The sequence below is a fragment of the Vigna angularis genome, chromosome 10 (genome assembly GCF_016808095.1).
Source record: "Vigna angularis cultivar LongXiaoDou No.4 chromosome 10, ASM1680809v1, whole genome shotgun sequence".
In the NCBI taxonomy this organism is placed as follows: domain Eukaryota; kingdom Viridiplantae; phylum Streptophyta; class Magnoliopsida; order Fabales; family Fabaceae; genus Vigna; species Vigna angularis.
In genome coordinates this window covers 11,204,268-11,230,544 of record NC_068979.1, presented here as the reverse complement: position 1 = coordinate 11,230,544, position 26,277 = coordinate 11,204,268, and the positions used below count along the sequence as shown (strand labels likewise).

Genomic DNA, 26,277 nt, shown 5'->3' with positions numbered 1-26,277 from the left:
AACCCCCGACAACGGGCCACCCGCCGGTCGGTTCCGCCCATTCAGTGTCTACGTCAATTCCCCCGGAAGAAGGAAGAGCGATATCCCATTAATAACCCGCTCGCCACCGCAAACGGGGGATCTCGGTACCGATCCCCCCTCCAGATCGGGCCTTTCTAGATAGGACGAGAACACCAAGCTGGGAGACGATGACCTGCTTCCGTCAGACGAATCCCCGCCTTCCCTGCCCGCTGACCCATCTGAAGAAGAAACACGAACAGTAGTCATTTATTAATTACCTTGGAAAAAGAATAGTAAGCCAAACGGCAGCCACAGAAGATAAAGAAAGTGTGTGAAAATGACAGCGCCCCACGCTCCTATTTATAACAAAATTTTTGAAACCGCTGATTCATATCAACCGTCCAAATATGGCACAATCAAAGGCCCAGATCAAGTGACGATCCCACTACCCGAGGAGGCCAGCCTATGACAACCCGACACGTGTTTTCCTGCCCAAACTCAATTCAAACAAGCACCGACCGGTTACCCACAATTATAAAACCCAACGACAATTAGTTGTCTAGGGCTTGGGGGACCTGATGAACTAGATGGCCCCCGGATGGTACCGGACAAACAGGCAGGACGGACGGTACCCCTTGACCTCACAAAATGACGGTTGTAGCAGGTAAGTTTCCGGACAAGATTAAGGTAAAACGCTGGTTAAAGGATTGGGCTCCGGATTGGGCTCCGGATTGGGCCGTGATTAAGGCTTTGATAATCCAAGGCCCATGACCAAAACTATAAATACAGGTCAAAGGTAAGAGGTAGGCAGATTCATTAATTACGCATTTATTGCAGCACTTAAACTACCGATCGGACCATTACTGACTTAAGCATCGGAACACCTTTGACAGTTACCCTCCCATACGGACTGAACGGACAAATTTTAGACAACGGAAAAAAGAATCTCTCAGACAGACTGAACAGACGAAACTTTAGACAAAAGAAAAAAGAATCTCACGAAGACCGAACGGATACAACAACAAAGGTGCATATTTAAGTGGCTCCAGCCCGTACAGGAACACATGTTATTGCAATAATCAATAAATATATTTTATACATAATGATACTTATAGTTTTAAACATGCGTTGTAGTTATTTTTTTGTGATGTTATGAGTTATGAATATCCACGGACATGAACTCGCTCCCTGGAAAACCCAACCTTTAAATATTGAACCCGACGAGACCCGTTTACTTCCCGGGTTGCTCGAAAACACGACAATGACGCATTCGGACCTTTAACGACGACCTCAACATCCTCATCCTCCGCCGCTGATCGGTGCATCACTGCATTACGGAGGAGAAACCGGGTTTCCTCCGCCTCCAGGAAAGGGACCACCGAACCACGGCGGGGGATTCGGGTTTCCTCCGCCGCCGGGGAAGGGACCGCCTAAACTGGGGGACCGCCATCGTGGCTGGATAATGTTCGAGAAAGCAGCGCGGTGATCATCAACACGTGTGATGATCTGGAGCGTCCATTTATTAAATACATAACAAATCATATTGAAAAATCGGTCTGGAGCGTTGGACCACTTTTACCAGAGCAGTATTGGAACGCGACCGCTTCAGCTCTCTTAGACCATAACGTCCGGCCGAACCGCCGGTTCAGCGTGACCGAAGAAGAAGTGACCCAGTGGTTAGATTGAAAGGCACGTGGGTCGGTTCCGTGTGTGTCATTTGGTACAGAGGTGGGTCCCACCTCGGAAGAACTCGGTGGAGCCCTGGAGTCATGTGAAGAAGCATTCATTCGGGTGATTCAGGCCAGTTCAAGTATTGGAGGTAGTAAAGAAGGGTATTTTGGGAATAGGGGTATGATAATACGTGGGTGGGGACCACTGTTGTTGGTACTGAGTCATTCTTCAACGGGTGGGTTTTTGTCTCATTGTGGATGGAACTCGACGGTGGAGGGTGTTTGACGTGGGGTTCCGTTGTTGGCTTGGCCCATAAGGTGGTGATGTCTCATCTTAAGCTGGGTTACATTGTGACTGATGATATGTCGGAGAAGATAACAAAAACTGATATTGGGAGGGGAACAAAGAAGTTGATGACCCATAAAGAGACTAAGAATACAATTTTTTTATGATCCATATCAATCAAATCATTTAAAAGCTTTTTTCTAATATCTTATATTTTTAGATTCATATTTATATTCTTAACAATATGTAATCTGATTCATCTTATTATACTAATTATCAAGATGAATTATAGATTGTAATATTATTCTAGACTCTTGTGATAAAAAGGGAGTGAAAGATGAGGAATTTATTCAAATGTAGAAAATTTTGATTCACTTGTACGAAAATGTGTAATCTCACCTACTTTGATGTTACTTCACTCAGGCACATTATATCTACCTTTAACATAGGTGAGTAAATAGGATTCATAAAATTAAAATGAGACCAATAATTGGTGGGGACCAAAATCAACTTTTTAAAAACATTAAATCTAAATTTGAATATATATTAAAAAAATCCTTCTATCTATTCATACTTCATATTGCATCTAAAACGGAAAGTATGTTGAGAAAGCCATTTCTAGTGGTATTATAGAGGTTGAAATGTTCAAACAATCGACTTTTCCTCTAAGCAAAAGCAAACGCTTCATTTGTATTTCTCCCAAGCTTCGGTAAACATAGCATTTTAAGCCTTCAAGCTATGTAAAATTCAATACCAAAAGAGAAGCCACAATATATTATTATGTTTAAGCTATAGCAGGTAGAATATATTATCATACAGGGATCATGTACACACATCTCCATCTTACAGCAATACTCTAACAAGAAAGGGAAGAGAGAGATGGAAAAGAGCAAAGTTCTTATTGTTGGGGGAACTGGCTACATAGGGAAAAGGTTGGTGAAGGCTAGTTTAGCTCAAGGACACCATACATATGTCCTTCACAGGCCAGAGATTGGTGTTGACATTGAGAAAGTTCAGCTTCTCTTGTCGTTCAAGGAACAAGGAGCAAGACTAGTGTCAGGTTCCTTTAATGATCATCAGAGCCTGGTGAATGCCGTGAAACTGGTTGATGTTGTCATTTGTGCCATATCTGGTGTTCATATCCGCAGCCACCAAATCCTCCTCCAACTTAAACTTGTTGATGCAATAAAAGAAGCTGGAAATGTCAAGGTAATGTTAACCTCCATGTAGTAAGGTCTCATCATATCATGTATAATTCTTGTAATCAAATGATCTTAGTTACATTATTAGTCATTATATATTTGTTTTTGAGAATTTAGTGAGTTTAAGTTTATTTTGGAAACATTATTGGTTTTATTAGGAATCACAACTGTTAATATTAGCTATATTATTATTTTTTATAAATGTGTGAAGAATTCAAGTAACTTCAAGTTTATGTTGATTACATACTAGGAAGTTGAATATCTTATAAGAAAGAGGATCTCTAAATTCAATGTCTTAACTTTTTGAGTCAGTGATATCAATTCTTAATTCTTTATGTGGGTTGAAATCAGGTCTTATATCCTTAGTGAATCTCTCAATTATATTAAAATCAATTGTTCATCTTGATGACGACTAAGACTGATTTAATATAGAGAAAGAATCCTTGTGAGGATTCCTTATATTATAAGCTTTTCTCATGAGATTTTAAGTTGGAAGTGATGTCCTTTTATTGGATTGAGTTAAGATTTCAATGATGTTTTATCTCTCTAGTAAATCGCCCTCCAAGGACGCATCAAAATGTTATTAGATAAACTCTAATTGACACACAAAGCCAATCTATTAATTGACTCAATGTTACACTTTAGCTTGTGACTATTTAGAATTAATGTTTTGTACCATGCAGAGATTTTTGCCTTCAGAGTTTGGGACTGATCCTTCAAGAATGGGACATGCATTGGAGCCTGGAAGAGTAACATTTGACGACAAAATGGTTGTAAGAAAAGCTATTGAAGAGGCTGGAATACCATTCACCTATATTTCTGCTAATTGTTTTGCCGGTTACTTTCTTGGTGGGTTATGTCAGCCCGGCTTTATAATGCCCCCAAGGGATTCTGTAGTGTTATTTGGAGATGGAAACGTAAAGGGTAAATCACTGACTATGTACTTTCCAAGTTTATCTTTCTGTCCAAATGTTTTGTGACTCTTCTGAGCTCTTGAAATTGTTCCAAACAATTCATGTGCATGTTTTGTATGAACTATGTGTACATTGAATTTGGCAGCTATCTATGTGGAAGAATATGATATAGCCATGTATACTATCAAAAGCGTAGATGATCCCAGAACTCTGAACAAAACAGTTTACATTAGGCCACCAGAAAACATACTCTCCCAGAGAGAAGTTGTTCAAATTTGGGAGAAACTGATTGGGAAAGAGTTGCAGAAATCTTCAATTTCTGCAGAACAACTTTTGAGTTCCATGGAAGGTGAGATCAATATCATTGATCAGCAATAATATCTGAAGAATGCTAAGTCATATATTATTTACACTGAACATTTATTACTCAATGCAACTTTCTTTTGCCTCATCTGTCACATTCATATGATCTTATTTTCTTAACACAGGACAACCTTATGAACAGCAAGTAGGAATTGGACATTACTACCATGTTTGCTTTGAAGGATGTCTCACAAATTTTGAGATTGGAGAAGAAGGGCTTGAAGCTTGTGAATTGTATCCTGAAATAAAGTACACTACTGTTGAAGACTACATGAAACGTTATGTATAGAAGCTTGTATTTGAATTCGAATAAAGAAAACGAAAACTGTTAGTGCAACTGTAAATAAGAAAACAAAATGGCAATGCACAGAGAGCAATTTGTGATCATATAATTACTGTTTTACTTGCACGGAATGTTTATATCAGTTATATTCTTTTATTTAAAAATTTACAATTTAAGATATCTTAAAAGTTGATACTCAATTTCAATCCAACCATGTATTAAGCAACAACATATCTTAGAAAAAAACATCAGAACTCTGTCTTCTCTTATAAAATAAAAAAATTCAATACTAACAGAACATTTTTGTAGATACCTTGTGTCATAAAAATAATTATGGATTTTAAGTTATAATGAGCAATATATTTTTTCAGTTGCATATTTCGAATTTAAATTTTAGTTAAATTAATAGAACTTTATGTAGTTGATTATCATTCTTGATGGTGCCAGCTTTAATTTATTTTAACATTTAATGCATTGATTATATGTATCAAGTTTATTTTAACGATTATTGTTAACAATAGAATAACATTGTTGCCTTGAAGTAATTTTGATGATGATGAAGAACCTTTTGTAAATGATTAAAAGATTTTTTTTATAAACAATTTGTATACGAATTATTTTACATTTGTATGCACTTAGAAAGTTTCATAATTTAGTGATTTATTACGGCAATAATCGATTATCACTAAAGATAATCGATTATCACAAACTAAAATAGAAAGGGGTTACTCACGCAAATAATCAATTATCAGTTATCACTGTTTGGTTTAATATTGTCCAAGGTGCGCAAATAATCAATTATCACTCAAGATAATCGATTATCACTCTACCTCCACGACAGCCTCAAATAATCGATTATCACTTATGATAATCGATTATCATTGGCAGTTGGCAGATGTCTTTTCAGAGTATTAGAGTTGTCTGTTGAAACTCTCTATGTGTGTATGAAAAGAAAACTATATGTGTGTGTAAAAAGAAAACTAAGTCATTTGCGAATACAAAAAAGTTCTGAAGAAGTTATCAAATCTTAGAGTGCTCATATCAAGTCTTGTGAATAGGAGAAACTTGCGTTTAGTGCGTCTAAAGTCAAAGCGGTTCTCTTCAAATTGATTGAGTAGGTTCTTCCATTTGTGTGTCGAAGGAAGATGTTATCTGTCTTTTAATCTTTGTATTAATTTGTTTGTAATCTGAAACTTTATTTTAGTCAAAAAGGTTAATCACTCTTTATAATGATTAATGATTAGATGTATAATCTTTTGATTCGAATCAAGATAAAATCATTTGTGTTGATTTTCTTTGACTCTGTAACTTTAAAACTTAAACTGTTCGACGAAAGTTTTAAAAAAAGTCATAAATTTTAAAAGAATCAATTCACTCCTGTCTTCTTTGTTTATTTTAACGATTATATGCATTGATTTTAAAAAGTCATTATTTTAAAAAGTCATAATATTGTTTTGTTTACGGAAAAATGAATATAAAAGACAAGAAGAAGAGAAGAGACTAGTTTAAAATCATCCACATGACTCCAATTAACTTAAAAACATATATTTTCTAATTTAATCCTTGATAACATCATAACCCAGTAAAAGACTTGAAAAGTGAGTTGTCACTTAATATTACACATTAAAAAAACTAATTGACTTAGTTAATCTCTATTTAATTACTTTTGTTGTTTTTTTGAGTTTCTCATTACAAGTACCAAGATACATAGTTTTTTTTTTAAGTTCAAAACAAAAGTATATTTTACATTTTTTTTCTTCTTGCATAAAAATTATGTTTATAACTATGATCGTGCAAATAAAATAAATGGGATGAAATAATGTTTTAAAATTTGTCAATAGTTTGCCTAATAATAATTGAGGATTTTTTTTTTCAATTAATGCATTCAAGATATGAGGAATTCAGTTTTCAAACTTTTTGTAAATATTTTATTTTAATAACCTAACCTGGTTCTCAAAGAACATTTTCTTTTAATATTTTTTTTTTAATTTTCCATTTAATGGATTACGATAGCAACTTGTTTCAATTTTTTTAAAAAAAGAAACTCCTTTTATTGGCTGCAATTCTGATTGCAGTGTTATGAATTGTAATTAGGATGGTAAAAGAGGAAATGTTGAGTGCATTTATTACATTTGATTAGCTTTATGGTTTTCACCATCGGAGGTAATGAATATTACCAAAGACCTTGAGCCCACACTAGGTGAATGTTCCCCTCCCTGCATGTTTTTTTCTAGGTGTTTTGGTTTTCTGGTATTTCCTGTAATTTCCACTTTTGCAATTTGCTTCTTTATATGGTTTCAACTCTGCGTTTTAGTTTCAACTTCATTCTATATGTTCATTCAATTCCATTTAGTTTTACTTTCCATTTGCATTATAGTTTCAGTTTTTATTTTGTGTAATAGGAGCATCATAAAAATAGTGGAGAAGGAAAAGAGAGCGCAAAGTGTAATAACTCTAACAAAAGATATATAATTGCCGGTGTAAAATATGAGACTTCTCATTTAAAGCATTGAAAAATGTACCAAAAACAAATTTGAATTAAATGATGGTAGACATGCAAAGAAAATTGAAAAAAAAAACCAAATATTTCGTGAATTATATGTTAATTTAATTATCTAACATGATTTATTATTCAAATTTGTTAAATTACCCAAAACTTAGAATTTGGATAAATTATTTGAATCTTGATGTAACTTTTTTTCTATAAATACCATTAAGAAGGATATATCGAAAATATATGTGAGAGAAAAGAACAAGTTGAAGGAAAAGTTACATTACATTATGAGTAAGATTTATTTAACTTTTAATTTATGGACATTTTTGCACTACGAAGGGTTATATAAATTTAACTATGCATTATATTGATTCAAATTGGAAGTTGAGTACCAAAATTCTCAGTTTTTGTCATTTCCCTCCACTTTACCCTGGATTTGAGTTGTCTAAGAAGATAAATAAATTTTTACATTATTGGGAAATTGGAAAGAAAATATTTTCTATCATCTTAGATAATGTTTCTACCAATGATGTGTTGGTAAAAAGTTTAAAAAGTCAGCTCATTTTACAAAATTCATTTATTTGTGATAATGATTTTTTTTCATGTGTGTTATTATTGTTGGGAAAATCTCACAATATACTCATTCTGATATTTTTCTGAAATTGAGTTTTATTATTGGGCTTTAAATAGCCATGACACTTACAATATTACTAGAAATAAAAATAAAATATCAACTATCTTAAAAATAAAATATTCTTAATCTATCATAAAATAATATTATACCTAAATAAACTGAAAATCATAATTACGTGTCCCTATTTTATCTATATCAAATCAAACTAAATATTACTATACCCAAAAATTAATAAAATAAGATTTAAACAAAATTATTCATAAAACTCTAAAATTTAAGTTTATCTCAACAGTTATACCTACATTTTAAATTTGATGGTACAAAAAGGATTGGAGATACTTGGTAATGTTTTAGATCAAATTAGAGAGAGCATGAAGTATAATGTTAGGAGTTTTAAAAATAGAATGATTAAATTTAAAAAATACCTCTAACAAATATGGGACATTGATGCATCAAGTGCATGATGTCTAGATGTTCTTACAAGATGGAACTCAACTTTTTTTATGCTTCAAAGTGCATTTAAATACCAACAAGTATTTACAAGTTTATGCTTATTTGATGAGAATTACAAGTATTATCCATTAGAAGAGGTATGAAAAAAAACAAAAAAAAAAAAACTCACTATTTTCTTGTTATTTTATGAAATTATAAATTTGATTTTTTTCTCAAGTTATCTTACATTTAACTTGTACTTTTTACAAGTTTGGAAAATTCAATGTCTTATAATGAAAAGTGTAAAAGATGAAGATGAAATCATAAGAAATATGGTTGAAAAGATGACTGTGAAGTTTGATAAATATTAGAATGAATATAATATTATTCTTACATTTGGGAAATTTTAAACTTAAGGATGAAATTGGAAACATTGAGATTACAGGATTGATCTCTTTGTTGGAAGTAAAGTTAGGGAAAATAAAGGAAAAACTATACATGCTATTCTCTCAATACTTTCAAAACATCAACTTCAAATGCTCTAAAACATAAGCAAAGTGATCTCTTATCCTCATCTTCGATGAAGTCAAACCTATTTGATGTAAGTTATTTATTTTATTCTAATTTAATTATTATTGTTCATATAAATAAACTCTCTTTTTTTGTGTGTCATGTTAGGAATTAAAAAAACGTAAATTTCAACTAGCAACTTCAATGGAAAAGAATCAACAATATATATTTGGACGAGTTCACATTGGATATTGATTTTTCAGAACATATAGATGTTCTTGAGTGGTGGAAGAGTAACCATCAACATTTTTCAAATCTTTCCTTGATGGCTAGAGACTTCTTAAGCATTACAACAGTGGTATTTGAATCAACATTCAACATTGGTTCAGACTCTTACTAAGTATAAAAATTGTCTTTTGTCAAAAAATATATAGACAATTATTTATACTTCCAATTGAAAGCATGATTTTTGTGATGGTAAAATTGTCTACTATAAATGTCATTAATTTTTTTTTTAATTTTCATACACAATTTTCTATATCCTAATTTTTTCTTTAATTTAATTTCATTGAAGATGATGAAGACAATAATGATAAAGATAGAAGAGTGAAAGATATTTCTTACAAGGTGCCTCTCTAATGATCCTGAAAATGATGAAGAATGACTTTTGGGAGTTTGGTATAAGTTTTTAAAAGTAAAATTATTGACTGAACTTAATTTTGCACACAATACTTTGCTAATTGTTCTTTGTTATGGATTGTATTGTATGGAATTAGAGAGGTGGAGGAGATGCAATTGGGGTGATGACAATGAAGAAGATGATGCTGTTGGAAAGAATTAACAAGAAAAGTGACCACCATGACTTAGGTTGGGCTGACCCTATAATCCTTAATTATAATCAAGCTTCAACCCATAAACTGAAATAAAATTTATTTTATGCTGAAAAATAACACTATCAGTGTCTTCTATAAAGGGACTAAAAGCAATTTTAGTGAGAAATTAAAGTAACATAAAAATTGATGGAGTGCGAATAAGACTTTGAATATTTCACAAAAAACTGACTTATGTTATGAATATTATACTTGTTGGCATCTCTCTTTGGATGAGAGGTTCAGGTTGAAAATGGTTTTATCCAGTTCCATGATTCTCTCTAATTCTCCCTTTGCATCCCCTTCTCTTCCAACTTCAACGGTAAGATATTGTTCAACAACACTTTCACCCAATTGCCACAAAATTTATAACAACAGAAAGTTTAATTTGCTTAAAATTTTTCTCCAAAATTCCCTACCACTGTCTTGTACCCAATTGCTTTTCTGAATCTATAGAATGCCAAGTTGGAAACTTTTTTCCTGAAATATGATGGGATCATCAGAGTTAGAGGATTTACGGCTTCTTCAGTGACACCCAGAAACCGAAAATTATCAACATGTTCTGCATCGAGAGACGGAAATGCCTCTGTTGAAACTGATGCACCTTTCCCTGCTGATTACTCTGAGCTTCTGGAACAAGTAAGCATTTCATGGTTCTCACTCTGCATCAATTTTTATTCGTTGCTACATTAAGCTTTGGTATTGATGAACCAATGTTCTGGTCATTTGGTAAATTATATTATATGCAATAGTGAATTGCGCAACAGTGTAAGATTCACTGAACCAACAAATTTATAAAAATAAAAAGGTGGGACTTATAGTAATTTGTTCTGTAGACTCAGATACAGATGCTAATTAAGTATTGAACATTAAAATCGGTGTCTTTGTTATTGAATCAGGTAAAAGTAGCTGTGAATTTGGCTATGAAGGATAACAGACAGCTAATGGTGAGTAACTTTTTATAGTAATTTTATCAGGAATCGAGAACAAAAGTTACAACACAGAAAAATTGAGGAGCTGATTTATTATAAAGCCTGTAATGAAAGAATCTTATACAGGAGATTGAGTTTCCCACAGCTGGACTCGGGTCTGTGCCAGGTTCTGTATACTTAAGTATCATATTTTTGGTTGGAGTCATGTTTAGTTGTTGTTTTAATCAATATGTAAACTGATTCATCTCACTCAGTACATCACAGGTGATGGGGAAGGTGGAATTGAAATGACTGAGAGCATGCAATTGATTCGGGAATTTTGTGACCGCTTCATTATTCCAGAGAAAGTCACACGAACAAGAATAGTAATCTTCTTGGTTTAAGGATTTGTTCTTCTTTGTGCTCCTGCCATGTCTTTCTGGGTGAAAATTTAAAATCCTTCCTTATGTAAAAAATGGTTCTGTTCTCCTTGCATTTCTTTCACTTTACTTGAAAGTTGATGTTGGTTAAAAAAATAGTGTTTTTAATAGTACAATATAACCAAGTTTACATTTAGTTTCAAGTCTCTTGCTCTATAACTCCAGTGCATATAAATTTCAATCATCCAGTTGCCATGATTAGATTCCATGGGGGATTATGAGTAGTTTGATTGGACCAAGTAGTTCTAATTTTCTTGCTTATATGTTGTCTCCCCTTTCTTCATACGTGTTTGTCTACAAAAGTTTGTGTTGTTTTGTAGAGATGGTTGTGTGAAAGATTTTAGTGTCAATATTCAGTTTCCTCATTCCCAAATGAAATTGATGCATAAACTTGTAATGATCAGTTTTTCCCAGAGGCTAATGAAGTTGACTTTGCTAGACAATCAGTCTTTGGTGGATCTTCTTTAAAGTTGGACTATTTGACCAAGCCTTCATTTTTTGAAGATTTCGGTTTTGTTGAGAAAGTGAAAATGTCAGACAGAGTGAAGACAGAAGATGAACTTTTCTTGGTTGCCTATCCATATTTTAATGTCAATGGTAGATCCAAAGGTCCTTTGTTGTTGTTTATATGAACAATGTGAGTTTCCTGATCAGAGTTCTTTGTATTTCAGAGATACTTGTTGTGGAAGAACTTTATAAAGAGGCAGTCTTGAACACAGAACGAAAACTGATTATTTTCAATGGAGAACTCGATCGCATAAGATCTGGGTGTATCCTTTGCCAAATGTACTGCTTTCTAATATGAATCTACCTGCTCCTATTCTCCATTTTAAGAGTTTATTTTCTTTCAAAAATATTAGTTAGGTAGTAATTAGAAAATAAGTTACCAAAGAAAATAGTATCAAAGATGTGATTTTGAGAAATCAACTTCTATAACCTTAGAATTTCTTTAGTGTTCTTGGCTTTTTGAGATAGTATTTATCCTTGATTTGATGAAGATTATCCATCATTCTTCTACCCAAAGCTTGGTGCACTCACGAAGACCTTTCTACCGATGATGGAAACTGTGTATTACATTCATAACTTCAAGGGCCGCAATGGAGGAACACTTTTTAGGTGCGCTAGCTAAATTAACTTCATTGGTCCAATATGTTGGAAGGCCATACTTAATATTGTGGTAATCTGAGAAATTTTGGATATATTGCTAGCAGATAGAATGGAATTTCTGTCTGTAGCTAGACTTTGGTTTAATAACTGCATAAGTGCTTGTAATTATGAAACTTATTTGTTTCTCTTTGGGTGCATGTACCACTTATGTGTTATGTGTTTACTGCATTTTCCTCAGGTGTTATCCAGGACCCTGGAAGGTCCTGAGAAGAGTTGGGCCTAGGAAATATGTTTGTCTGCACGAGCAGAATAGTATGCCATCCCTCAAGGAAGTTGCTCTTGAGATTCTTCCATCTGCATAATATATCAGGAAACAGTAATGGTAAGCAATTATAGTTTCCTACTTAACATATAACTTAGTGCAATCACTATGGTGTCTTTTCTGGAGCTACAATATTGTCTTAATGTATGTCTTATAGACAAGAAACTATTGGCATTAATTCAATAATGCTGATTCGTTGACACCCCTAAGAGTACAAACTCTCCTACTGATCTGGATCTATTTCTTCTTGCTACATCATAACATCAATCTCTTTTATCTACCACTTGGCGTCAACGAACTTTTTTCCTTTAATGTCTATAAAACTAGTCTCCTACTTTTTGGTTGGAGGAAGATTGATGAAAAAAAATTGTGGAAACCAAGAAGATTTTTATGTTCACATAATTTATTAAGTTACTTATGTGATGAGCAACAGGGGTTGGTCTTAAGCTGTTCTGCAGAAATTTAGAAGGAACTGAGCACTTGCCATTTGATTAACAAAGTATTAAAGTTGTGGATCAAAGTAATGGCGTTTTCTAGCACAAAAGTGGTGTCAATAAGTGGCAATTTGTTACTTGTCCAACAGCAGAATGAAAATTCTTTTTGTTCGATTTCTTTATTTTTTGCTGATAGAATTACAGACATGACCTTTTTCGTTTGTAAAATCTTCTACATAAAAGTCATTTACGATAAAAAGAATCTTGGCCAAGTAGTGCTCTAACTTCGTTAAAAACGAGCAAGACTATATACAATAAAAGAAAGCATTTCTCATCCAACGCAAAGCTCTTTCAAGAATACACGTTCCTTCATTTACAATTGACATTTGACATTACCTAACAGTCAAATGAAAATATGAAATGTTTATGCTTTGTAACAAATAAATTCATACCAGCAAGTAAAAAAACTTGACTCATCATCACTACATTCCATTGATTAGGCTTAGTTTTGACCTTCAGTTATAGCTTCTTCTTTCTTCTTCCTCTTACTATAAAACACAATTCTCAGACTTACCCACAACAATGCAACTATACTTGTTCAGTCACAAAACAATGTCTTTTGAAATTTGCATAGTACCCTTTTGGGGACAAGGCCATCTTTTTCCCTGCATTGAGCTATGTAACCGTTTAACATCAAGAAATGTTAACATCACCCTCATCATCCCTTCCACCATTACAACTTCTCTTCCCTCTTCCCTCCTTCAACACCCTCTCATTCGAATCGCCCAGTTCCCGTCACCACCTCCACCGCCATCCCACCACGACCTTGCCCCGGACCTCGAACGCATCCTCGCCAACAACCCCACCCGACCCGTTTGCGCCATCGTTGACATCATGATGAGCTCCTGCTCCGCCCCCGTTTTCACCAAATTTCATATCCCTACGGTAGCCTTCTTCACCTCCGCCGCCTGCTCCGCCGCCATGGAACTCGCCACCTGGAAAGCCCAACCTTTAAATCTTGAACCCGGCGAGACCCGTTTACTTCCCGGGTTGCCCGAAAACATGGCAATTACGCATTCGGACCTTAAACGACGACCTCAACATCCTCATCCTCCGCCGCCGATCGGTGCATCACCGCATTACGGAGGAGAAACCAGGTTTCCTCCGCCTCCAGGAAAGGGACCACCGAACCACGGCGGGGGATTCGGTTTTCCTCCGCCGCCGGGGAAGGGACCACCTAAACTGGGGGAACCGCCACCGTGGCTGGATGATGTTCGAGAAAGCAGCGCGGTAATCATCAACACGTGTGATGATCTGGAGCGTACATTTATTAAATACATAACAAATCATATTGAAAAACCCGTCTGGGGTGTTGGACCACTTTTACCAGAGCAGTATTGGAACTCGACCGCTTCAGCTCTCTTAGACCGTGACGTCCGGCCGAACCGCCGGTTCAGCGTCACCGAAGAAGAAGTAACCCAGTGGTTAGATTCAAAGCCACGTGGGTCGGTTCTGTATGTATCATTTGGTACAGAGGTGGGTCCCACTTCGGAGGAGATGGAAGAACTCGGTGGAGCCCTGGAGTCATGTGAAGAAGCATTCATTTGGGTGATTCAGGCCAGTTCAAGTATTGGAGGTAGTAAAGAAGGGTATTTTGGGAATAGGGGTATGATAATACGTGGGTGGGCACCACAGTTGTTGATACTGAGTCATCCTTCAACGGGTGGGTTTTTGTCTCATTGTGGATGGAACTCGACGGTGGAGGGTGTCGGACGTGGGGTTCCGTTGTTGGCGTGGCCCATAAGGGGTGATCAATACCATAATGCCAAGTTGGTGATGTCTCATCTTAAGCTCGGTTACATGGTGACGGATGATATGTCGGAGAAGATAACCAAAGATGATATTGTTAGGGGAATAAAGAAGTTGATGGCCGATAAAGAGATGAAGAGAAATGCTGAGATTCTAAGTGCCAAGTTTCAGCATGGGTTTCCTAGAAGTTCACTGGAGACTTTAGATGATTTTATTGACCACATCAAGCATTCAGGCGTCCATTGCTAAGTCAATATGTTCTTTCTAGTGAATTGAACTGACTCTGAGATTTAAATAATGAAAAGTGATGATGTTCTTTTCACAAATAAATGTTATCTTTTGAACAGAGAATGTTACTATGCAGATAATACATACAAATTAAAGTGCAAATAAATGGATAAGGAAAATAAGAAATAAATAAAATTTAACTAATATAGATTAAGAAAAATTAATTTCATAAACCTAATAAAAATAAAATTTTATTCCAGATATATCATGATTAAAATAAATCTTTTCCACAATTGAAGAAAACATGATTTTTACTTTAAGAAAAGTGATCACATAATATATATATATATATATATATATATATATATATATATATATATATTATAGGTGTTAATTATATTTTTGGTTTCTAAAGGGTGAAATGCATAAATACAATAGGTGTTGCCTAATGATATTGTATCCAAGTGTACTCTTCTCTCCCCCTTCCCCACCTCTCTTCCTCCCAACTCCTCTTTGAACAATTTGTAGATTGACCATTCATAGTCTATTTAACAATCAATTTTTAATGAGAAAAAAATTTGTGGAGTAATCATCTCAAAATATTTTAATGCAAGAATGTTAACAAATTTCTTCGGTTAGGATGTCAGATACGTAAATGATATCTTTTTAAGGAATTAGAAAGAGCTTATTTTAAGAATCTCCTGTCTTAACTGAAGTGTAGGTTCCACTATTTAGGATTCTGTGTCTAGTGTAGCATTATTTATGTTCCTTTATATAAAATAACATAAAAGATATGAGTGCATTTTTTTTTCTCTAAATTGATTGACGAATTTAACTCAAATTGGTGTTCTTCCAATACACTCGATGTAACCATAATTTAGGGTTTCATCACAGTTTCCGGTTTAATAATAAGATATGTCTCGAATAAAAGTAAATATATGGCAAGTCAAATATATAAAAGGAGCACTTCACATGGGTCCAAATAAGGATCTGGTCACCAATAACTGCTTCTGCCTAATTTGCTCCAAAACTTGGGTGGAAGCAGGATACAACCAGGGCATTTCGATTGTTAGATCCTACACAGCCTCCAGTATGTTACTAAACAGGATGAAAATAGAGAAACTATTATGAGCATTTCTTCATGTCAAACCAAATATGAACGATATATTATATTGGATGTCTAAATTTTGGAAGATGAGAGAAAAGCAATACTTAGACAACTCTATCAATAACTCTCTGGATGTTTAGTTTATTTTGTATGCCTAACTTTTTAACTTCTAATTTTATCAGCAAGACTGACTCATGATAGAGAAAAAATTAATGGCCAAGGGAAAGAGTGATATTACTTTTGCGTGGATCTTGAAAATATAAGAGTGGAACCAAAACAAATATAAAAGTTTAGCCTGACAAATCGCTTCTCCGTCTATGAATCTCAACGCCTAAGTAATCAACTGGACCTTGAACTGCCACATGAGGCTTTTCAACCTTCACTCGAACAGCAAAAATTTCTTTATGATTTGTCAGAGTAGTTATTGCAATTTTTTGGGCCACTGATTCCAGAAGGTTGTGAGGTGAGCCTTCAAGAACTTCCTTAACTATACTGCATCACAAATTATTGACATGTTAATAAGATTACAGCTACTAAATTAAGACATTAACCAATATGAAGAGTGCCACTAGAAGTTCATGCAATCAAATGATGAAAGCATAACCAAGACGTTCTAAATTTGTTGGCCACTCACTCATATATTGCTGTGTAACTAACTGTATCAGATAAGTGATCAGTTTTGCCAGCAGTTGCGAGATCCATCCAAGCATCTATATCTACCACGAACTTCTGGCCCAGTTTCCTTTCTTCCGGCTTTGCTCCATGAAAACCATGGAATGACAATCCCCTCAGTACGAGTTTGTCTCCACATGCCAGTGCATCAGATTCCATTTTAGCTAAAATAATCAGCAAATAGAAATATAAAGGCGTATTTTATTTTTAAAATGAAATTAAATAGTCCTTAGTTAAACTATCTCATACTGATTCATATAATACATATAATAAGCAAGTAGTATGTGACATCTTCAAATATATAACAACTCATATAATAAAGACGTCACATTTCAATAAAGAGAACAGTCAGAGTAGAATAGTAGTTCCGTAGTTGACATTACAGTCATCCACATAAAGAATAGAACTTAAAACTTAAACAATTTAAAGCATTTCAAAATAACACCAACTTAAATTTAGAAATCCTAAAAAGACTATACACAAACAGCACACAACACAGAAGCAAGGATGGCTAGATAAACAAGCAATAAACATATAGTACAATCAATCGATGTCATCATGCTTAGTTACATATAAAAGAACAATTAAAGCATACTCTTTAAACCATGACTCAAACACTCAACACAACTCATACGGATTGGTATAACTGTCGAACTATTGGTCGTCTTTGCACTTGCATAGTTCAACTGGCCCTCCCCAACACTATGCAAGGTAAATCCCCCAATCTGTCTATGTCTAAACTCTAAGACTATAGACGAGGACCTCCCTCTACTCTCACCACTCACACTGTTCTTCTCTATTTGAGCATGAACAGTGCTTTGAGTGTAAGGATAGACATACCAGTTCAAAGCTCCATACAGTTATACAGAACAACATTAACACCCCGCACATCACTTTCAATCATCTCACACTCAATTTCATCATTTCAATTTGCAGTCATATAATTTCAAGCCACACAATTCAAATATATGGACATACATACATCCTGACAGTCAAACAACATCAAATAGCTCAAACAGATGTGGAAAAATATGAAACTCACTGAACCCGGTCTCCCAACGCACCAAGATGCAACGCAAGACAACAAAAATTCGCACAACGCACCCCTTAATTCGCTATGCGAATTAACTCGCTGAGGCCACTGGCCTCAGGTCTTCTCGTATAGTGCACCCCTTAATTCGCTATGCGAGAGCTCAAACAGAGAGCACACCCCCAAACCTTCTCGCTATGCGCCCAACTTGCTCTTCGAATTAAATGGGCAGTGATTCCAAATCACCACCAGTCGCATAGCGACAGGATTCGCTAGGCGAATTTCACCGACAGAGAGCACACCCCCAAACACTCACAGAGCGAGACCCACTCGCTAATCGAATAAAATATATAATAGCTCCAGACTCTGGCCAGTCGCATGGCGATTAGATTCGTTATGCGGATGTACAAACAGAGAGCAACCCTCTCACTTCACTCGCACAGCGCACTCATTCGCTATGCGTGTGCATTGGAAGAGAGCACCTCGCCAAGGTGACTCGCTATGCGAATCCACTCGCACAGCGAGTCTGCATAATCTGCAGAACGAAATTCTGTAGAATTATGCAACTCAACCACTCCTTACCACTTTTTCCCAACTTGGCCAACTTCTAACACTTCTAATTTGATGTATATACTTAATTAAACTTGTCTAGATGATCTAAAACCTTCCTACTACCATTCCAAAGTAATTACAACTCAAATTCAACTCTAAAACACCAATTTCCACCACTTAGGGACCCAAATTCAATTCAACCATTTTGCACCTGTTTTGATCAGTTTGATGACTCTAACAAGTCACAAATAACCTCCCTATAGTGTCCCAACAGACTACAAGAGCCCTAGACCCTTAACTCTCAAATTCACTATCTCACTTCCTCCAAAATAACTCAAAACACTAATAATCCTCTTCACTTTTAACATACACTTGCTACAACAAATTTTTTCTCATCAAACAACAGAATATTACAGCTCTCAGCACATGTATTGTCCATACAATCCATAGAAAAAGATATAGCTCCCGTTACCTTGGTGGTTATAAGCACAATACTTTAGGAGAAGCCCCAAAACAGTAACCCTCGTTGTAGAACGCAAAACCGATCGGTTCATGTCGAAGCTCTCGACTCCCGAAACCCAAAATCACCACCTAAATGACAATACACCGGTTCAATTTCAAGATTTGGTAGAGAGAAGGTAGAGAAAGTTAGGGTTGAAGTTTTAGAGAGGGAAAGTGATTTTAGAAAAAATGAGGGTCTCTCTCTGGGTCCTTATATTCTCCCCAACAACAAAAATTTTCGTCCTCGAAAATTAAACTTACCAGTGAATAGGTGAGGATATGACTCTCTCATTTCTTCCTCTAACTCCCAAGTAGAGTCGCCTGTTCTACCATCCCAAATGACCTTGACTAGTCTGACAGTTCTTCCTCTAAGTTATTTGTTTTGGCTCTCCTCAATCTTTATTGGTTGCACTTCAACTGACAAATCCTCTCTAACTTGCACATCCTCAACTTCAAGCACATGAGAAGGATCGGACACGTATTTTCTCAGCTGAGATACATGGAACACCGGTTGCAAGTTTGCTAACTGGGGTGGCATGGCTATCTCATAAGCTACCGGTCCTATACTCGTAGGATCTGATAGGGGCCAAGATACCTAGAAGACAGCTTCCTAGCCCGAATGGCTCTTCCTACGCCATTAGTAGGAGTTACTCGGAGGAAAACGTGATCTCCAACTGCAAATTCTAACGGCCGGCGCCTCTGGTCTGCATAAGATTTATGCCTACTCCGAGAGGCTCTCAATCTCTCCTGAACGAGCTTCACTTTGTCAATAGTTTGTCGAATCAACTCTGGCCCATTAAACACTTTTTCTCCCTCCTGAAACCAACATAGAGGCGTCCTATAACGTCTCCCATACAATGCCTCAAATGGTGCCATACCGGTGCTAGCCTGATAAATGTTGTTATAGGTGAACTCTACTAGTGCTAACACTTCATCCCAGGCTCCCAAGTGATCCAAGACACACGTTCTAAGTAAGTCTTCCAATGTCTGGATCGTCCTCTCAGACTGTCCATCCGTCTGGGGATGATAAGCCGAGCTCATTTGCAATCTGCTGCCCATCTCGCTCTGAAGCGTCTGTCAGAATCTAGAAGTAAAGCGAGGATCTCTGTCCGATATGATGCTAGAAGGAATGTCGTGTAGTCTCACGATCTCATTGACATACAGTTGTGCCAACTTCGCCATAGACATCCTTAAATTGATTGTCAAGAAATGAGCACTCTTGGTCAACTTGTCTACAATTACCCAAATAGCATCATGACCCCTAACCGTGCGTGGTAAATGAGTAACGAAGTCCATGGCTATGCTATCTCATTTCCACTCCGGAATCTCCAACTGTTGCAATAAGCCTCCCGGTCTCTGATGCTCTATCTTAGCCTTCTAACACGTTAAACAAGAGGCAACAAACAGAGCTACATTTCTCTTCATACCGGACCACCAAAAAGACTCCTTGAGGTCTGATACATTTTAGTCATGCCGGGATGCATGCTAAAATGACTTTTATGACCTTCCTCCAAGATTAACTTCTTCAATCCCGAATTGCTAGGAATACAGACTCTGTCTTTGAACCTCAAAATACCATCAGCCCCCAAGGCAAAATCCTTACCTTGTTCAGTCCCCATCAAACTGGCTGACGTTTGGAGCTCAACATCCTTCGACTGCTCTCTTTAACACGCTTCAATAAGTCATTGGACACCACCAAATTATTGCATCTGATGCTGTCAGGCTCTAATTCAACCTGTAGTCTCAAATCTCTGAAGTTTTCCACCAACTCTAATTCTCTGATCATCAATGAGGACATGTGCACTGCCTTTCTGCTCAATGCATCTGCCACTACATTGGCTTTCCCCGGGTGATATAGGAGATCAAAATCAAAATTTGTAAGGAACTTCATCCATCTCCTTTGTCTCATATTAAGCTCCTTTTGATCAAAGAGGTACTTTAAGCTCTTGTGGTCACTAAATACCTGAAATTGGGCGCCATAGAGATAGTGCCTCCAAGTTTTCAAAGCAAAAACAACAGCTGCCAACTCCAAGTCATGAGTCGGGTAGTTCTTCTCATGAACTTTGAGTTGCCTCGAAGCATATGCAACTACCTTCTTCTCTTGCATCAGCACACATCCTAACCCCTGAGAGGAAGCATCACAGAAAACCTCAAAGGGTTTTGGGTGTCAGGAATAACCAACACCGGTGCACTAGTCAATCTTTGCTTCAGCTCTTGAAAGCTAGATTCACACCTATCAGTCCAAACAAAGGGCTAATCCTTCCTGGTCAATTGGGTCAGTGACGCTACTATCGGAGCAAAGTTCTCAATGAAGCGGGGATAGTAGCCTGCTAATCCCACAAAGCTCCTGACCTCTGTAACCGTCTTAGGCCTTTCCCACTCTATAACTACTCGTACCTTGGCTGGATCAACAGCAATTCCACCAGCCGAGATAACATGCCCCAAGAAAGACACTTCATCCATCCAGAACTCACATTTAGACAGTTTTGCGTACAATTTCCTTTCTCTAAGAACTCCAAGCACTGCCCTAAGGTGTTCTTCATGTTCTTCTCGCGTTCTAGAATAGACAAGTATGTCATCTATGAAGACAACAACAAACTTGTCTAAGAAGGGTCTGAAAATCCTGTTCATGTAGTCCATGAAAATGGCTGGAGCATTAGTCACACCAAAAGGCATAACTACATACTCATAGTGGCCATACCTGGATCTAAAAGCTGTCTTCTTCACATCATCTGCTCTCACCAAGATCTGATGATAGCCCGACCTCAAATCAATCTTAGAAAACATCGTAGCTCCATATAGCTGGTCCATCAAATCATCTATCCTCGGCAACAGATATTTGTTCTTAATGGTTAGCTTGTTCAGTTGCATGTAATCAACACATAGTCTGGAGCTACCATCTTTCTTCTTTACTAATAACACTGGTACCCCCAAGGCGAAGCACTAGGCCGGATAAACTGTTTCTCTAACAGTTCTTCAATCTACTTCTTTAACTCGACCAATTCTGCTGGAGCCATCCTATAAGGAGCTATAGAAATTGGTCCTGCTCCTGAGACCAAATCAATAGAGAACTCCACTTCACGTGGAGGAGGTAAACCAAGAACTTCTTCAGGAAAAACATCCAAGAAGTCGTTCACAACTGCGAGGTTTACACTCTGATTCTCTTGTGCCGCATGATCTGAAACTTGAGTCGCTTCTATATGTGATAGCACTAAGAAGCAACTAGCGCCTTCCATGAGGTCTTGCCTCAAGACGCCGATTTACAAAGACATATCTTCATCTTCATCAGGAAACATCAACTCCTTATTACCGCAGTCGATGAGGATGCGATTGGCAGATAGTCAATCCATTCCCAAGATTACTTCTAACCCTTGTAAAGGTAAACATATGAGGTTTACCTTGAACCGACGTCCCTCTACGACAATCGGACAACGGACACACATAGAAGACGTCCTAACTAACCCTGATGCTGGTGTAGACACCACTAGGTCAAAGTCTAACCCCTCTACAGGCATACCCAACTTTTCAACACATGCCTCCGATATGAAGGAGTGTGTTGCACCCGAATCAAATAGCACAACACAAGACACGCCAAACAGCAAACAACCACTGATGATGAGATTACCTGAGCTGACTGCCTCTGATCCTGTCATAGCATATACTTTGTCCACCGCCTGAGGTCTACCACCTCCCCTGGGTGGAGGCAAACGAGTCCTCTGCGCCTGAGGCCCTGACTCTGCTGTAGAGGTACACTCAGCAGCAATGTGTCCCTCTTTCACGCACTTGAAGCACTTCCTTGCTACACTTCCCATAGGGCAGTTGTTCCGGTAATGAGGTCCTCCACAACCAAAACATCTAACGGTGCCAGATGGTCTGGTTGGTCCTGACTGCACTAATGGCTGAGAGGATGAACCCCTAAACCCAGAAGAAAGGGATGGTCTAGTGTAAGGGGCCTTCCTAGTGCTAAGTCCACCACGAGACCCAGATGATCCCCCACTCCTAGCAGGCTGACTCTGTTGTCCCTCAGATTCCCTCTTCGTCTTCTCTAGATCACGTGCCATCTCCACTAGAGCAGGGAACTCTCTGATGCGCAACCTCTTTACAAGCAGCTTGATATCACTCCTTAAGCCATTTTCAAATTTTCTGCATTGCCATTCTTCATCCACCGCCATAGTGTTGAAGCGAAGTAGATGTTTGAAGCGATCTGCATACTCTGACACTGATCTGTTGCCCTGTACCAGCTCCAGGAATTCTACTTCCTTTGCAAATCTAACACTGTTTGGGAAGTACTCAGTGTAGAATTTGACCCTAAACAACTCCCAAGTAATAGGAGTCTTACTCCTTTCAAGGATCATCTTCATGCTACTCCACCAGTGGCCAGCCTCCCCGGTCAACAGATATTGAGTATAGGCCAATTTTCTCTCATCAGGACACCCCTTAGCTTCATATATCCTCTCCATGTCCCTAAACCAGTGGTCGGCTTCATCAGGGCTGCACTTTCCAGTGAATCTGGCTGGGTGATGTTGGAGGAAGCTCTCCAAGCTCCACTCTTGGACTGGAATAGCGAAGGAAGAAGCACCTAGAGTGGCCCTGCCACTAGTCAACACTTCCATGAACTGCCTTTTAGTGTTCTCAGATGACACTCTCGCGTTCTCAGCAGATACTCTTGCGGCTTCCAGATTTTGTAATGTAATGGTGTTCTGATGCACCAAAGCAGCATTTTGTTGCTGCAATGCTTGAAGTACAGACTCCAACATTCTGTTCAAGTCAGACGGCTCAATCTTAGGGGTAGGAGGAGGAGGAAGTCTAGGTGCCATCTTCTGTTCACACAGAGAGAAAAACCATTAGCACAACTTAGGGAAACTAACATAACCACCTACACATAGCTAAAAGTACATAAACACAACAATGCACCCCCACAACCTAAGAAACCGCTCTAATACCATAAATGCGACATCCTCAAATATATAACAACTCATATAATAAAGACGTCATCATTCCAATAAAGAGAACAGTCAGAATAGAATAGTAGTTCCGTAGTTGACATTACAGTCATCCACATAAAGGACAGAACTTAAAACTTAAACAGTTTAGAGTATTTCAAAATAACACCAACTTAAATTTAGAAAAAATGCAACAACAAAATTAAAGTATAGAACATGTACATCGAATTACTCAACAGAAAATGGTTTAGCTGATAATCAAGATGGAAACATAGAACATTGACTTGCTCAGTATCATATACATGTACACCATGTACATTCGAGGCAAGAATGTAGTCTCTTAACAACACAATTATGTAATAAAAACACAATCTGTCATCGTTTAGCACCTCTCTGCTATTTGGGGAATACAGGTCCAGTATTGAAAAGGTTTTTTATCTGAATTTTATACAACGAAACAGAAACATAAACTCCAAAAAAAATTTCCCAGAGATTTTCTTCCAGCCAAACCAAAAATACCAAAAACATATAGTTTTAATTGAAATAATTAAAATCATAATTCATACAGATAACATCATTATGGTGAGTAGAATAAAGGGCTAAAGACATCTTTGTCGCAGTTATGTACGTGTCATTTCAGGTTATGAGTTTCACGTAAATAGAAATTTAACTTAGTAAAAGTCGAAACAATTTATTCATTCCACAGTGTCTAGTTTTCCAGGTTTCAAATTCTACATTTTATCCACGCGAAACAAATTTGGCGAGTTTAAAGAGAAAAAATTTTAAAACCCAAAACGAAGTCGTTTGGAATCGCGAGAGTGAAGAAAACTCACAGATTAAGGGGTTAGGTATCACTCTTGTTCTTATTCAACCCCTTCTTCGTTCCTTCTTCTCAACTGCGTCGCGCCACCGTCCGTCCCTCGCCGCTGTTCGCACTCGCTCGCCGTCGCGGTCAGTCGCCGTCGCAGTCGCTCCTCTGTGCGAAGTTGGGTGGAGAGGAAGTGATCCTTCTCAACGCCTGCGTTTAGTGTCTCAGCAAGTGGATATTAATGCATTTCAAATGCTACCCTCCACCGAAAAACATATATATTATATTATTTGTAATATAAATTTTTTAATTGAATTTTAAAGTAGGAATTATAAATAATTTTTAGTTATTTAATAATTATATAAGATATTTTTCTAGTTTTGTAGTGGAAAACTGAAATCAGAGAATAATTTAAGAGTGTCAGAGAAAGGATAAATATTAATGATAATGATAGAGGACTGAAATGTGATTGTATCGTCCCCTTTGTTTATAAAAAATTATTTACACGATATTATTTATAATATTTTTATTTCAATAGCTAAAATTTATTTTATCTATAATTATATTTATAATTATACACACATTTAGTTTTTTTAATTCTACCTTTTTAATTAATATTTTTAAAATTCAAATAATTTATGTATATTTAAAAAATGCATAGTGTTTAGACTAGGGATTATTATTTTATGATAAACGTTGTTTTAAGTTATTAATGGGTTCTTTTAAATATTAAAAATTGATTTTAAAAAGACAAGTACAGATTGAAACAAACAAGGGATTACGAAGAAGGTCTAAAACCATATTCTTGTTGAAAAAGAAAATCCAAAAAATTTATCATGCAAGATAAATATTCTAAATTTTATGCAGAATTAAATTAATATATTGTAATCTTGTTCCGCACATACAATTTAATAATAGATAATTTAGTAGGTATTGGTTTAAAAAGAAAGCAAGTTGTTACTTTGTTGAATTTAATATATTTTACTATAACATCATTATATGTGCTAGGTTGAACCACCAATAAACTCATACAAAAACTATCAACATATATTATAACACTTTCTCTTAACTACAGTATTTTTAAATTTTTTTATGTCATTTTATAATGGGACTTACTCTTATAAAATAAAATAAAAAATTGATTAACAGAGGTTAGATATTAGTATCTTGTTAGTAGAAAAAGTTGAACTTACAATCTTTTACATTTTTTTTAATTAATCAAACCAATCTTATAAATTAGTAGAGGAAATTGAAAACACAATCTATTTCATTATTTTTTTCTACCTTACCACTAAATTATCTTTGTAGTTCGTTTTACCATATCTTTTCAAACGAAATTTTGCTTTCACATTTCCTTAACTTAAATACAGCATATAATTATCGAATCATAATTAGTCATTAATTCATTCTCTGCATAAGAATCTATCTTTTTGTTTTATATTTCTATTTCTCTTATTACATATAATGAAAACTTTTTTCTCTTAAAAATAAAGATTTTAGAGAAAAAACATAAAAAAAAAATATTTAACACCGTAAACAAATTAGTTTACAAAAAATCCAAACATTACTCTCAACATAAAACTTTAAAAGAATAAACTTATATATATATATATATTTTATTTACTCCTAGCTCTCCACGAATTTTTAATATCACTCTCCCTTCGTATCAACATTACTCTCTATTTTTTTAACAAGAAACTTCACACTGATATTAACTTATAGTAATATTAGGTGTATGATTATGATACTCAGTTT

At 36.2% G+C, this 26,277-nt stretch overlaps 4 protein-coding genes and 1 pseudogene across 14 annotated transcripts; 4 read left to right on the top strand and 1 right to left on the bottom strand.

The window, feature by feature from the left end:
* The first annotated feature begins 1,051 nt into the window (after positions 1-1,051).
* Positions 1,052-2,123, top strand: LOC108334836 (UDP-glycosyltransferase 73C3-like; annotated as a pseudogene).
* A 407-nt stretch (positions 2,124-2,530) lies between these two features.
* LOC108335043 (bifunctional pinoresinol-lariciresinol reductase 2) lies at positions 2,531-4,827 on the top strand. Its single transcript, XM_017570963.2, has 4 exons — positions 2,531-3,165; positions 3,842-4,082; positions 4,218-4,421; positions 4,561-4,827. The coding sequence occupies exons 1-4, from the start codon at positions 2,836-2,838 to the stop codon at positions 4,722-4,724; spliced, it is 939 nt and encodes a 312-aa protein (XP_017426452.1). The 5' UTR covers positions 2,531-2,835; the 3' UTR covers positions 4,725-4,827.
* A 4,992-nt stretch (positions 4,828-9,819) lies between these two features.
* On the top strand, positions 9,820-15,010 carry LOC108335906 (protein LPA3). 2 transcript variants are annotated; one of them, XM_017572112.2, is made up of 10 exons: positions 9,820-9,979; positions 10,114-10,296; positions 10,557-10,604; positions 10,716-10,755; positions 10,854-10,954; positions 11,413-11,605; positions 11,680-11,778; positions 12,007-12,124; positions 12,354-12,497; positions 12,871-15,010. In XM_017572112.2, the coding sequence occupies exons 1-9, from the start codon at positions 9,911-9,913 to the stop codon at positions 12,475-12,477; spliced, it is 975 nt and encodes a 324-aa protein (XP_017427601.1). In that variant the 5' UTR covers positions 9,820-9,910; the 3' UTR covers positions 12,478-12,497; positions 12,871-15,010. The 2 variants fall into 2 exon arrangements, with proteins under 2 accessions (XP_017427601.1, XP_052725439.1); XM_052869479.1 differs by lacking the exon at positions 12,871-15,010 and having other exon boundaries at positions 9,821-9,979; positions 12,354-12,717.
* LOC108335905 (UDP-glucosyl transferase 73B2) lies at positions 13,454-15,010 on the top strand. Its single transcript, XM_017572111.2, has one exon. It carries the CDS (start codon positions 13,454-13,456, stop codon positions 14,927-14,929), a length of 1,476 nt encoding a protein of 491 aa, XP_017427600.1. The 3' UTR covers positions 14,930-15,010.
* Positions 15,011-15,809: 799 nt separating this feature from the next.
* Positions 15,810-24,786, bottom strand: LOC108334837 (dihydroneopterin aldolase 2). Of its 10 annotated transcripts, none has more exons than XR_008245822.1 (5): positions 24,548-24,776; positions 22,397-23,591; positions 16,651-16,852; positions 16,255-16,508; positions 15,810-16,006 (listed from the first exon to the last, which is right to left on the bottom strand). XR_008245822.1 is itself a non-coding variant. In XM_017570770.2 (4 exons), the coding sequence occupies exons 2-4, from the start codon at positions 23,586-23,588 to the stop codon at positions 16,307-16,309; spliced, it is 1,596 nt and encodes a 531-aa protein (XP_017426259.2). In that variant the 5' UTR covers positions 23,589-23,591; positions 24,548-24,786; the 3' UTR covers positions 16,043-16,306. The 10 variants fall into 10 exon arrangements, 8 of the variants coding, with proteins under 8 accessions (XP_017426259.2, XP_052726040.1, XP_052726039.1 ...); XR_008245823.1 differs by having other exon boundaries at positions 15,810-15,984; XM_017570770.2 differs by lacking the exon at positions 15,810-16,006 and having other exon boundaries at positions 16,043-16,508; positions 24,548-24,786.
* Between the last annotated feature and the right edge of the window lie 1,491 nt (positions 24,787-26,277).